This window comes from Xiphophorus couchianus, chromosome 8 (genome assembly GCF_001444195.1).
Source record: "Xiphophorus couchianus chromosome 8, X_couchianus-1.0, whole genome shotgun sequence".
NCBI lineage: Eukaryota > Metazoa > Chordata > Actinopteri > Cyprinodontiformes > Poeciliidae > Xiphophorus > Xiphophorus couchianus.
Genome location: NC_040235.1, coordinates 5,694,658 through 5,707,631, shown reverse-complemented (window position 1 = coordinate 5,707,631; position 12,974 = coordinate 5,694,658). Strand labels below are relative to the sequence as shown.

Sequence of the window (12,974 nt, the reverse complement as noted above, 5' to 3'; positions counted from 1 at the left end):
ATGTCTTATATACCTTAATGATTATAAATTGAAAACTTAATTATTACAAAATATAATCATTATGAAGTAATTTTAAAAATGTATTTAATTAGTTATAGTAAAATTAATATTGCTTAATCTTAATTAATATATTTTTAAATATAATCATTATGAAATAAGAATTATTATTATGATTATTATTCAGTCTGAGAAGCTGAATAATGATAAAATTAGATTACATGTAATAGAAATATATTTAATAATCTGTGAATCAATCTATTAATGGAAAGTTTAGTGGAAGGAAAAAATTTTGTTATGACAAAAGTTTACAGCAACATAGTTGATGAATATACATTTATGTATTTATCTTCATATAGAATATACTTTTATGAATTTTACTTGTATGTGTTTAAGTGATCTTAACTCGTCTGAAGGATCTTTAAAGGCTGTTTTGATGCTGATTTAATTATTATCACAGAAACTTTTTAATTTGTTAAACCTTTTAACTCTGACCAACCAGTCTCTGATAAACCAGATCAAATCAGCAGAAAGTAAAGAAGCACTGAGGGGATTTGAACAGACTGAGAGTTCAGTCCGACCTCCTTTCCTTTTGTGTTTCTGCTATTTTCTCTCAGTTTTAAGTCAGAACCCATCTGCCCATCACTGGGCCTCGCTTGTGGGCGGGAGAAGAAAAAACGCAGCCGGTAGCTGGTTTGGGTCTCGCTTTGGTCTCGATCGTAAAGCTGTGGGCGCAGCACAGTGAGCCGCTACTTGTCGCTGAGAGCTGACTCCATATGGAGGGAAGATTGGAAACTGGCAGCAAGGATCTTTAAAACCATAAAAATAAAAAGTCCTGCCAAGAGAGAGGACTTTAATTCAAACAAATACTTTAAATGTACTGAAAAGTATAAAATATCACAGTTTAAATGAGAAAAATCATGATGTTTAGCTAATGAACATGACTAGTTGCTGCATTCCTGTAAAAATATATTTGTTCTATGACATTTTTTTACAAATTTAGCCAAAGACAACCTGAGAAAATACAAAAAAACGATTTTAAATTCATGAATACATCAATAAAACAGTCAATAGTGACCAAAACCAACCTGATTCTAAGTGAAAAAGTAATTTCCCACTAGACATAATAAACTAAATCTCTCAATTTTTGGAGTAAAATCTACAGTTAACTCTTTCTGAATGAACATAAGTGTTTTACAACATGGAGGCATTAATATCAATATTAATATTATTAATTATAATAATTATTATAAACAACAATTAATGTTCTTAACTAACATTAATTGTTGGTTAATAACTGAAAAATTAACAATGAGCAACTGAAATATATTGAAACTGAAAAAATTAGTAATAAATAAAGAAAATACTAAAAAATAAACTAAAGAAAATCAGACATTTTCTTGCTTGGGGGGTTAAAGGTGCCCACCATGGCCCTCTGGTAAATTTGCTCTAGAACCGCCACTGCTTAGAGGTTATTTTTTTCAAAAATGTCACAAAAATGTGACTTGTTTCTAGGAGATGAAACTTTTAATTGTTGTGGTTTCTTTAACGTATGGCTGATCTATGGAGCTCCAATCAGACCTAAACTGCTAAAGTCTGTTGGGAGATTTTCATGTGTTTATTTCTGTGATTTAGAAGGAGAATTTAACCAAAATCTGAGAAGTAAACAGAATTTTTTCCAGCTTAAAAAGGTTGAAAAAGTCTAAAAACATTTAAACTGAGTGTAAATAAAAGCTGACCTATGGAAGATGCCAACATGCTCATTTGTGACATCTGGTCAGATCTGCAGTGGGAAACAGACGGCGACTCCCACCGCCGCCATCTGCCTGCGTGAAAATGGGCCGCCGCGGGTTGCCAGGTCGGCGCCACATCCAGCTGATGGCAGGACACTTTGTGACTTAGAAAGAAGCAAATAATCAGTGAAGGAACTGAAGAAAGTAAAACAAGTCATTAGAAATGTAACTAGAAAGTTTTCACTTCCTGTTTTCACCGTCATTTATCCTCAGACTTTGCAATGCTTTCTCAGAATTCTAACTTTTTTAAAATTATCACGATTTTTTCAGAATTTTGACTTTATTCTCAGTTATGTTTTTCAGTGGTTCTAATCCTTTTTACTGTATGTGATAAATACTAAGTTTAACCTTTCTAATTTAATGACTGGAATAAACTTACTTGTTAGTTGCTGCTGTTTCCATTACCACAAAATTGCTCAATTTATTATTTCAAAAATAAATTTCATGATTTTTTAAAATAAAATAAGTTTTTTGATACAAAGTTTAGCGTTTTTTTGGCCATATTGAAATTGGTTTATTTCATAAAGCTGCAATGGAAACATTTTGTTTTGCACAATGAATCATATGATCAACAACAGGATGTTACTACTGGCAAAAACTACAAAGAAGACGACAGGAAGTAGTTGGAGGATGATAACGCAGCATGATTTTTAATGACTTATGTGAAAAAATTTATTGCTGAATGATTTTAATTGAGTTTCTTATTTCATAGGAACACCGCAGCTGCGAAATTGTGTTGGTTTTCTTTTAAATTAGTGATATAATAGCTGAAATAGAATCAAGCAAGTTTAAATTAAGAAAATTTGCTCAATAGAAACAAACCAATGTTGAAAAAGTTCTCGTTTTTTCAATAAAACGTTTAGGTGCTAAGGTGTTTTTTTAAGTATTTCACAAAACTGAAATGGAAACATTTTCTTTGCATAACTAGTCACATGATCAACAACAAGATGTTACTACTGTCAGAAACTACAAAGAAGACGACAGGAAGTAGTTGGATGATGACAACACAGCATGATTTTTAATGACTTGTTGCATAAACAAGCTCCTCCACATGTGATTTTAATCACATTTTTTATTGCAAAATTGTGTTTTTTCCAGAAAGCTTTACATTTGTAATGGAAACACAGTAAGTGATCTCGTAATTTATTACATTTATTAAAGAGAAAGGCCTGAAAAAAGCTTTAATCTTGAACAGAGAGGATAATTATTGCATCACATTTTTCATGGCAGATTTCTGGAAACACAAACATTTGTAGAAATTTCCTCAACAGACCATTTAATTCTCTCTCTTGTAGTTGTATCTCTGCTCAGCAGCTGTTCGCTGATCGTCGGCCTCGACCCCAATCTACTCCGAGACCTCGGCGACGTCATCGGATCTGAAGCTAAAAATTTAAATACGGCCGAGTTCTGGAGACCCGTAACGTTCCTGATTGATCCGATATGTCAGCTTATCCGACGGTCCAGGCCGCAGCCACTGCACCAGGCTTCACTTTCACCCCGTCAATATAAATGCAAATCATACAATCTGTCGAGGGCCGTGTGGATTACGACTCGCAGTCGCCTGCCTGTGAAAAGACGGTGAAAGGTCAGCGGTTCGTCACGTTTGGCTGATTGCAACGCAATGAATTCAGAGCCAGAGGGAATGAGCCGTTTTACCTTAAAGTGCAAACATTTCATTGGATCTTTTTTTGACATTTTTACCCGTCTGAGACACGAGGATGTCAGTGGATTACTTAAACAGTTTGATTAATTTTTTACAAGGAACTGGGAGCAACAGTGTGAATTTGGACGGTCAGAATTGTACATGCAGCCTTTGGTTAAAGCAACTCTAACAGGTTGGACACAGTTTTGTTTTCACAACCATCTTCTGACATCTAGTGAAGCTTGAACAGAATCACTTTTTTATTCCAAGGCCTTTAAATTATGTTCCTTATGGTTGTTATTGCAAAGAAGCTACAAAAATCACCACCTGGTTTTTAGTTTCTCCTGCTATTTATGCCATGATGCATCATTTCCTCGTCAGATATTCATTCATGTCTGGAATTATTAAACTAAATAAATACCCTGAAGATTATTTTGAGCCCTGCGACAGACTGGCGACCTGTCCAGGGTGTACCCCGCCTCTCGCCCGGAACGTAGCTGGAGATGGGCACCAGCAACCCTCCCGACCCCATTAGGGACAAGGGTGAACAGAAAATGGATGGATGGATGGAAGATTATTTTGAAATTAAATATCTAGCTTGGAGCTACATTTACCATAGAGCTACATATTTAGCTTGCTAAATAAATATTTAGCATGGAGCTACATATGTAGCTTGCTAGCTAAATATTTAGTTTCAAGCTAAACGTTTAGCTGTGAGTTACATATTTAACTTGGTAACTATTTATTTTGAAGCTAAATGTTTAGCTTTCTAACTAAGTATTCAGTTTTTAATTTAAATACTAAATATTTGACTGTGATATTTATGACCTTATAAGATAGCAAAAATGTGATTTTGAAAAATAAACCTCGTTTTTCCTTTCTGAAATACTAAAATTACCCAAATGCTGTTAATTTTTTAATATGCAACTTCATACTTAGCAAAGTGAAGCTTAGAAACCTGCTAACTCTTTACCAGCATGGTGGAGAAAGCATCATGCTGTGGGCTTATTTCATTGCCAGTGTCTCTGCTGCAAAAGTGGTCAAGGTGAATCTTTTTAAGTGCAACTTAGAAACAATTACATCTGTTTGAAAACAGACCAGTTCAATTAGTTTTCATACCCATGACAAAGACTTTCTCATTCTCTGTTTCTCTTTCCAGCTACATGTGAACTGAATGTATTGTTTGCAGTAGAAAATTGACTCCAAAGTCTTTAAATTCGTGTCCAAATGGAGCCGTTTGGTTCAGACAAAACCCAGCGGAGGCTCGGCCTCAGCTTCAATCAAACAGTCTGTTTAAATTGCAGACCTTTCCCCACTTGTGAGATAATTACCCCCATTATTCTATTGATCAAGTGGTACCTGAAAATCCCTTTAATGTTTTACTCTCTTTGTGTTCAGAGCAACTACGAAGCTCTCGTGTTGTAAAAGGCGAAGGATTATTTTTAAAAACGGAGATTCACCTGCATGCAGGTTTTCCTGCTGATCCTCAGAAACAAAGTCTCACAACCTGCCAGGTTGTGGAACAAACGTCTCAAACCCTGCAAAGGTTTGCGATCGCCTCATTGGCTTTGTTAACGAATTCATTAATTAGGCAATCAGACAGAAATTAGAGGTCACTGCATGAGGGGTCAATTATTCTCATCTCCTCCTGGGGTGAAGATAAACTTCTTCCTGTGACCTGCAGCAGTAAAATCAACACTGACAGCCAACACACTACTGTAAATTCAAAGTCAACTTTGTACTTTTTACGTTTTTAAACTTTGTAAAAAAAACACTTTCAGTCATTTCTGCCTTCCGATTTCCGATTTAAGCAGAACATTTATGAATATCTTTGCTACAATCTGTGTCAACACTTTAGACTGACTTTTAACTGACAGTTTGAAGAATCAGAGTCCAGAAGATTCGGTTCGATTGCAACCAAAGTTGCAAGATTTGCTACATTTTCAGTGTCAAAATATTCAAATGCTTTGAACCCTGTTCCCCTCCTGGCCTGTGGGGGCGCTGCACCAAGAACCACTGAAGGAAACGACAAGAAAACCTCTGAAGATACCGAGCGCAACTTCATTCTTCACCAAATGGAAACAAAAATGGAGCGGGATCAAATTTTAGCGGTTGGAGGATATGTCTTTTGTCTGGTACAAAACCACGATCCATTTTTCCTGCTAGCGCTAGGCTAACACTTTTCTGACTGTCTTTACCCAGAATGCCTTGCACTTTAGAGAAATTTCACAACAGCTTTGTTTATTTGTTTAGTCGCTTTAATCAAACTGTAGTTCCGGTTCGGTTGGAGAAGCGTGGGCATGTAATTGAACAAAAAAAGCGATTTGACTAAGCTTTTAGACCGGAGACCGCTCCAAAAGCAGGAAGTGAACTACAGCGCAGGGCATTCTGGGTAAAAACAACCGAAACAAACACACTAGCCAAGTGCAAGCAGAAGAAATAAAAATCCTCCAACCCCTAAAATCTGACGCCACTCTGTTTACATTTTGTGAAAGAATTACGTTGCCCTCAGTGTCTTCTTTGGAGGTTTTTGTCATTTCCTTCAGTGGTTATTGGTGCAGCGCCCCCACAGGCGAGGAGGGGAACAGGTTTTTCAGAGTTTGGTTGGTTTGACTCAATTCAGAGTGAATGTGAAACGCAGCAGCTGATCAGAGCAGAAACAAATCCTTCAGTCCTACATAAACTCTTGACTCTCTTTAGTCGCAGTAAAGTCAATCTGAGTGGAAAAGGACGGGATCTGGTGACACCAGAACCAATTTTCTGTTGGTAAACTTCAATCCTCTGGAATCTTTGCGAGGATGATTTTATGGTTTAAAAAGAAAGGACTGAATTTGATAATTAATGGATTTGTTTTAAATTCTAGGCTTTCAAAATGAACACTGTCTGTTATTGTAATAAATCGGCAGTCAGGGCGTCTTTCATAGCAACATGCTGCCCCCTGCTGGACTGTTTTATACAGGGAGGCAAGAAGCTTCCAAAAAAGCCATAAAATAGAGAGGAAATAAAACGTTTAATAAATTAGTAAATAAACTAATATTAAAAACAAAGAGGAAATAAACTGATAATAAGTAACTGACAAAATAACATTGAAACTAAGTAAATAGGAAATAAAACTAAATATAAAAATGAGACAAATCAAAATAGAAAATGAATGAGAAAATAAAATGAAATAACTAGGAGATGAAACTGTAAATAATTAAGAAAAATAACTGAATAAATAAGAGCAAAGAAAACTGTAAACAAATGCGAAAATAAAATTTAAAATAAATAAATATACTATGGAATATATTAGGAAATATCCTTATTAATATTGAGGTTAGTACACCGTTTACTCAATAAATGGTGTACTTGTCCTTTAAAATTCACCTGCTGTTCTTCCTGAATGTATTTAAAGTTTGTGCTGCCCTCTGCTGCTGGATGCTTGTAATTACAACTCAGACGTTGCTGCTGGCTTAACATTAAATCACTGAACTCTATCGCCACCAACCTTAAAATGAAAAACAAAACTGAACATTTATACCAGAAATAAAAATAATTATAGAAATAAAAACAACTTATATTCTGTTTTACAATGTATCTCAGTTATTAAACTTTTAACCAGAACACGAAGCCTAAAAATAAACCAACCACAGGCTGTCACCTCTAACAGCTTCCTGAATGCGGACCGGGCCGCCCTCTGAGGTCTGACTCAGTCAGCGGTACCGCCCCCCTCTCTCATGTTCGGCTCATATATAACCAGAACCGGAACCGGCTCCAGGCAGGGAACCGCTCAGACGTCCAAAGGGAGCAAAGATCAGCGGCTCAGACGCTCAGGAAGATAAAAACAAGATGAGGGTCAGTCTGCAAACGCTGATAACATGTAAGTCATCCGCTCTATGATCAGTTCACTCAAATACCTGCATAATATTCAGATTAATTAGTTTGTTTAAATGTTTAAATGATGCTGAAGATGATCATACAACCTGATCTCCTCAGCTGTTTTCAAAGATTGTCTGAAGTTAAAGAAAGTTTAACTTAAAACCTGCATTTCCTCGAGGGAAGCTCCACAGTTCAAAGGTTTTCTCAATGATTGATTGATTAACAGTAATTACTTTAACTAAACCAGTGGAGGCTGAGGGAAAAGGTTGGTTTGTGACAGGAAGTGTTGTTAGACAGATTTAGAGGTGAGAAAAATGTTTTTATCAGTTTGAAAAACAAAATTGAGACCAAACTGCCTGAGAGAGAAACTCTCAGAAGCGTCAAACCGGATCTCAGTTTCCACTTCCTGCACACCAACACGGCCTGCGTCTAAGAAAAACATCAGCGTGGCTTTAGTTAGACACAGTGACGCAAAACATGAAGAAATTCCCTAAAAATACTTTTTTAAACTAAGAATGTATTGTTCTGTCATAAGAAATTTTACTGGACGATAAAATTGTTCCAGGAGTTATTGTGATAAACAATATTATTGTTATTTTGAGTTCATTTTCTATCTGCTGCACATCTTTGCAACCATTTTGCAAAGAAAACAAAACTGACAGTGGATTAAGGCCATAATAATACATTTCTTATAAACGTAAAAAAGTGATAATATTCCAAGAATAAAGTCAGTCATATTTTTAAAGACAGTTTCTCATCCATAAAAAATGTACAATCTGGAGTTCCACAGGGCAGCTGTTTTGGACCTTTTCTGTTTCCGTCATCAAACTGCATGATAAGTTGAACATTGACCAACATATAAGAAATTTAATGTCTGTTTTTTCACAACTATGGATGATGTTTTCATGATGTGAAGCACTTTGAGTTGCTGAAATGTGCTGTAGAGATTGGAGATTATGTAGAATTAACCAATGGGAATTGTGTTTTTCTTGACTGGTTTTGATTTTTAAACGGTTTTACGTCTCAGAATAAAGAATATCGTAGAGAAACTGCTGCACTGTAAAACATAAGAGGTGAGATTAAGAGTGGAAAAAGACTGAAGTGTCGTTTGTGTGGAATTACAGGGCTGTTGCTATCATTAGCATCAACATTGGCATCAGAGACACCAACTACAGCACCAACTACAGCAACTACAGCACCAACTACAGCACCAACAACACCAACTACAGCACCAACTACAGCACCAACAACAATGACAACAACAACAATGACACCAACTACAGCACCAACAACAATGACAACAACAACAATGACACCAACTACAGCACCAACAACAATGACAACAACAACAATGACACCAACTACAGCACCAACAACAATGACAACAACAACAATGACACCAACTACAGCACCAACAACAATGACAACAACAACAATGACACCAACTACAGCACCAACAACAATGACAACAACAACAATGACACCAACAACAGCACCAACAACAATGACAACAACTACAGCACCAACAACAATGACAACAACAACAATGACAACAACTACAGCACCAACAACAACTACAGCACCAACAATGACAACAACAACTACACCAACTACAGCACCAACAACAATGACAACAACAACAATGACACCAACTACAGCACCAACAACAATGACAACAACAACAATGACACCAACAACAGCACCAACAACAATGACAACAACTACAGCACCAACAACAATGACAACAACAACAATGACAACAACTACAGCACCAACAACAACTACAGCACCAACAATGACAACAACAACTACACCAACTACAGCACCAACAACAACACCACCAACGACACGAACAACATCGACACCATCAACAATAATGACGACATCTATACATTCGTCAACTGATTTCAGCTCATCAACCTCATCATCTCAAACCGAGAGCGGCACTACGGCCGTTTCTGCATCTTCATCACCACCATCATCATCCTCAGTGACCTCAGATGCTACGAATACGACCGTCACCCTCACAACCGTTCAAACAAATGACACCACCGTAACCACTACCACCACCGTAACCAACACCACCACCGTAACCAACACCACCACCGTAACCAACACCACCACCGTAACCAACACCACCACCAGCAGCTCTACCCCCACAACTGTTTCCACAACCAGTAAAATGGCCTCAGAACCACCGACCTCATCCGGCGCCCCAACCACCAGGCCTGATGCTGCCTCTTCCGGCAGACCCACGTCAACCACAGCCCCCACCAGCAGTCTGAAGCCGGACAAGGAGGGACAGAAGTCGGTGGCGCTTAGCCCAGGTAGGCAGGTCCACCATTTTACCATTTTACTTTTTATTCTTTTGGAATCAAAATCACTGATTTTGAGATATTTTTTCCTCATTAAGCTCCTTCCAAAATCTACATGGAGACGAAAAAAACTGTTAACTGACCTGAATTGTGCGCCTGCTTGTGCATAATCCAATTTTTCAGAGTTTTGATGTTGATATGGAGGCAGAAATCTGTGATTGAGATCAGGGAACGTTTCCCAAACTGAAGGGATCAGAAGTTTTTAAGACTCTGTAAACGAGGGGCAGCGTGTTGGAAACGGACAGCCAGATGTATGGAGTTCAGGTCAAAGGTGAAAGTCAGATGGGAATTTCCTTTTGAGATTATAATCTGTCAAAATGACAAAAAGCCTTCAGATTTTTCCATCACTGTTTTAAAAAGATCCAGTCAAATATTTCATTAATCCCCCTCAGTAGAAGTAGGAAATATTATGTTGGGTTTAAGTGAAATTATTATTGGAATAATTTTATTAGGACTCAAACATACATTTTTAAAAATTATAAATATGCTTCAAATACGTGTTAATAGGAAACAACTCATTTAATTTATTTAAAAAAGAATTCGTTTCATTTTAAGACATTCTGGTAAAATTGCGTCTTTATTCTGCTAATATTGTGACTATATTCTCCTCAATAAATAAAGATTCTCTTGAAATAAGGGCCACTTTTTTTTATAAATATCATTGTCATTTATTTAAATTTTAGAGACAAAAATGAAAAGAAATTGATTAAAAAGCTGTAAATGTTGAAACTCTTTGGCAGCGGCCCGATGTTTCAGTCGTTGCTCAACATTTTCATCCGTCCCACTTCTCTGCCTCATAATGTGGAAAAGTTCCTGCTGTGGTTAATATGTGAGCCGATTTCTTCTCTCACTTCCTTGTTTACCTTCCAGTCACTTCTTTATGAGATTTACAAACGAACTACTGAAAAAAAACAGGTTTTTGTTTTAGTGACTGCTCTTCCTCTCTGGTTGGTAAACGGTTACAGAAATAATAATACTTCCTCTGCAAACGTTTTGGTTCTGCTGCTTAAATGTCACCTGTTTGTCATGGAGCTGATAAGTCCAGGTGTTGGCCTCACCTGTAGCGTTTACTAGCTTCCCATCATGGCCGACTGGTGGAGGTGATAAATGTGACTCAGAACCTTTATGGTTTAAGGAGAAACCGAGTCAAGTTTGGGTTTCGTTTCAGAAATATTCAGGACAGAACAAAAGGTTTTCAACAGAATTAAACATGAAATTAAAAATGCTAAAGCTACATTTATGTTATAGTGTAATAATGAAGTTTAAAACCTGAGTCTTCTGGTATGTTTGAGTTAAACATTTATATTTTATTGTTTCCTCTTTAAAACAAAAGAAAATAATGAATACAGAATATTGAATATTTTATTTAAATGTTCTTAAAATTTAAGATATATTTTATCCTCACTTTAAAGAAAGAGAAAAAATAAGTAGATAGATAATATTCCAAGTTTTTTCATATTTAAAACATTTTAAAATAAAAAAAGTTTGGGTTTTTTTTATTTAAAAAAGAAAGAAAACTGCATAATTCCTTTTCTTAACTTTAAAAATGATCAATTAAAAAAAATATATAAAAAGAGAGTGGACAACATGTTTTATTTTTGTATTATTTCCCTTATTTTAAAAAAATAATAAAAAATAGGAAGAGACAGCGCTGTATATTTAATTTGTTCTTCTTTTCTAAAAAGAGAAGTTAAAAAAAATCATGTAGATTAATTCTTTTCCTATTTTAAAAATAATGACATGCAAAATAATTTAATTTCTATTATTTTATTTAATTAATATTTTTATTGTAAGCAATACATATAAATTAAAAAGAGAACATTGTGTTTATTTATGTTACATATGAACATTTCCTTTATCAGATGAAACCTTTGTTGTTGCTTCCTCTTATTGCTTTCCTATTCATTTAAAAGTTCAAAGGTCAATTTTGTCTGATCTGCTGGAAGAGGAAATCATCTGAAATTCATGGTTCACTGACAGCCTGAACAATGAGTTCATATTTTTATCATTTAACTGATTTTTTATGAAGAAACTCTGAATTTGTGTCTGAATCCAACATGGATCCTGTTTTTGACTGGCCCTCCTCTGATTGGGTCAATAACTAAACTCTTGTTTAAAACTCGTTCTGTCTGCAGGAACCATCGTTGTCATCGTGGCCATTTTCCTGCTGCTGGTTCTGCTGGTGCTGGGAGGATTATACCACCACAAGTTCAGGTGAGACTTAACAATAACACTAAAAGCACGAAATCACCTTTATTTCCATTAACCATCTCTGTGTTGTTGTTTGCAGACGGGCGTCGTACGGCCCCCTGCTGAACAGCCATGAACACGGCTCTTTAGGAAACTTCACCAATCCCATGTACGACCCCTGATGACCCCTGATGACCCCGGATGAATCCACAAATCCTGCACTCTGAGCCGTTTGACGATGGCAGTAAATTCAGATTATGAACGTCTCTGCTATACAAACACTGGTTAAATGGCATTTTTTGGTGTTTTTTGGAGTTAAGAACTTTTTTTTTTTAAGTTTTTGCACTGAACGTTGAAGTAGGAATTATAAGCTGCATAAAAAAGGCCAAAAAAGAACAAAAAGCATAAAAAAACAATACATTAATTATTTTTTAGCTGGGAATTTATCTTGTTTTTACATAAATATTGTCAATTGTTTTTGCAATCCTTGCAGCTACATGGGTTACCGTACTTTAAGCAAAACTGTGAGATAAAAAAGAAATGAACTAAAATAAGAATTAGTTAAATTTAGTTTTTAGTGAAAGTATTTATTTTCCAATAAATTGTAATGTTTAGTAATTGTGACTATTTTAAGATCAAACTAAGAATTTCTGTTTTATTTCTTATTTGCATTTATGATTTTAAAAATCAAATAAATAGATGCGTTACTTCATTCATGTTAAAGTTAATTCTAATTCTGTGTTTCTGTTTCTTTTTTTCCTGTTTTGAACATTTACAGCAGTTTGTTTTGTAATTTTAACTAATGTTGCTGATTTGTGTGAAATTAAAATGTTCAACTAAAAATAGTGATTAAAACAATAATGTGAAAAGTTTTTCTTTTTAAAATGGTTTCATAATCAGAACACATTCTATCTAATGAATAAGTTATTAAAAAATAAAGTGAAAGGTGGGGAGATTAATAACTAAACAGTTTTATTGTTTTCAGATATCAGATTAAAAATGAACTTCAAAATATTTCATACTCAGAGTACGAAGCTAACAACAAGCTAGCTAAATAGCCTATTAGCTAGCTAGTCATCTATTTGCCATCAAAATTAGCTTGTCGCTAAGTTAGCTACC

The 12,974-nt window shown here is 35.5% G+C and overlaps 2 protein-coding genes across 2 annotated transcripts in view; both read left to right on the top strand.

The window, feature by feature from the left end:
* The window catches only part of LOC114149750 (protein NLRC5-like), a 1,536,511-nt gene that overhangs the window by 1,307,148 nt on the left and 216,389 nt on the right, over window positions 1-12,974 (top strand). The gene's annotated exons all lie outside the window — the stretch shown is intronic.
* On the top strand, window positions 9,056-12,583 carry parm1 (prostate androgen-regulated mucin-like protein 1). Its single transcript, XM_028025914.1, has 3 exons — window positions 9,056-9,617; window positions 11,801-11,879; window positions 11,956-12,583. The coding sequence occupies exons 1-3, from the start codon at window positions 9,086-9,088 to the stop codon at window positions 12,035-12,037; spliced, it is 693 nt and encodes a 230-aa protein (XP_027881715.1). The 5' UTR covers window positions 9,056-9,085; the 3' UTR covers window positions 12,038-12,583.

Excerpts from the sequence above, each read along its gene's own strand:
- parm1 (XM_028025914.1), top strand. The coding sequence starts at position 9,086 with ATGACAACAACAACTACACCAACTACAGCACCAACAACAACACCACCA. Across the intron at positions 9,618-11,800 it reads GTCGGTGGCGCTTAGCCCAG|GAACCATCGTTGTCATCGTG; the intron begins GTAGGCAGGTCC and ends TTCTGTCTGCAG. Across the intron at positions 11,880-11,955 it reads TTATACCACCACAAGTTCAG|ACGGGCGTCGTACGGCCCCC; the intron begins GTGAGACTTAAC and ends TGTTGTTTGCAG.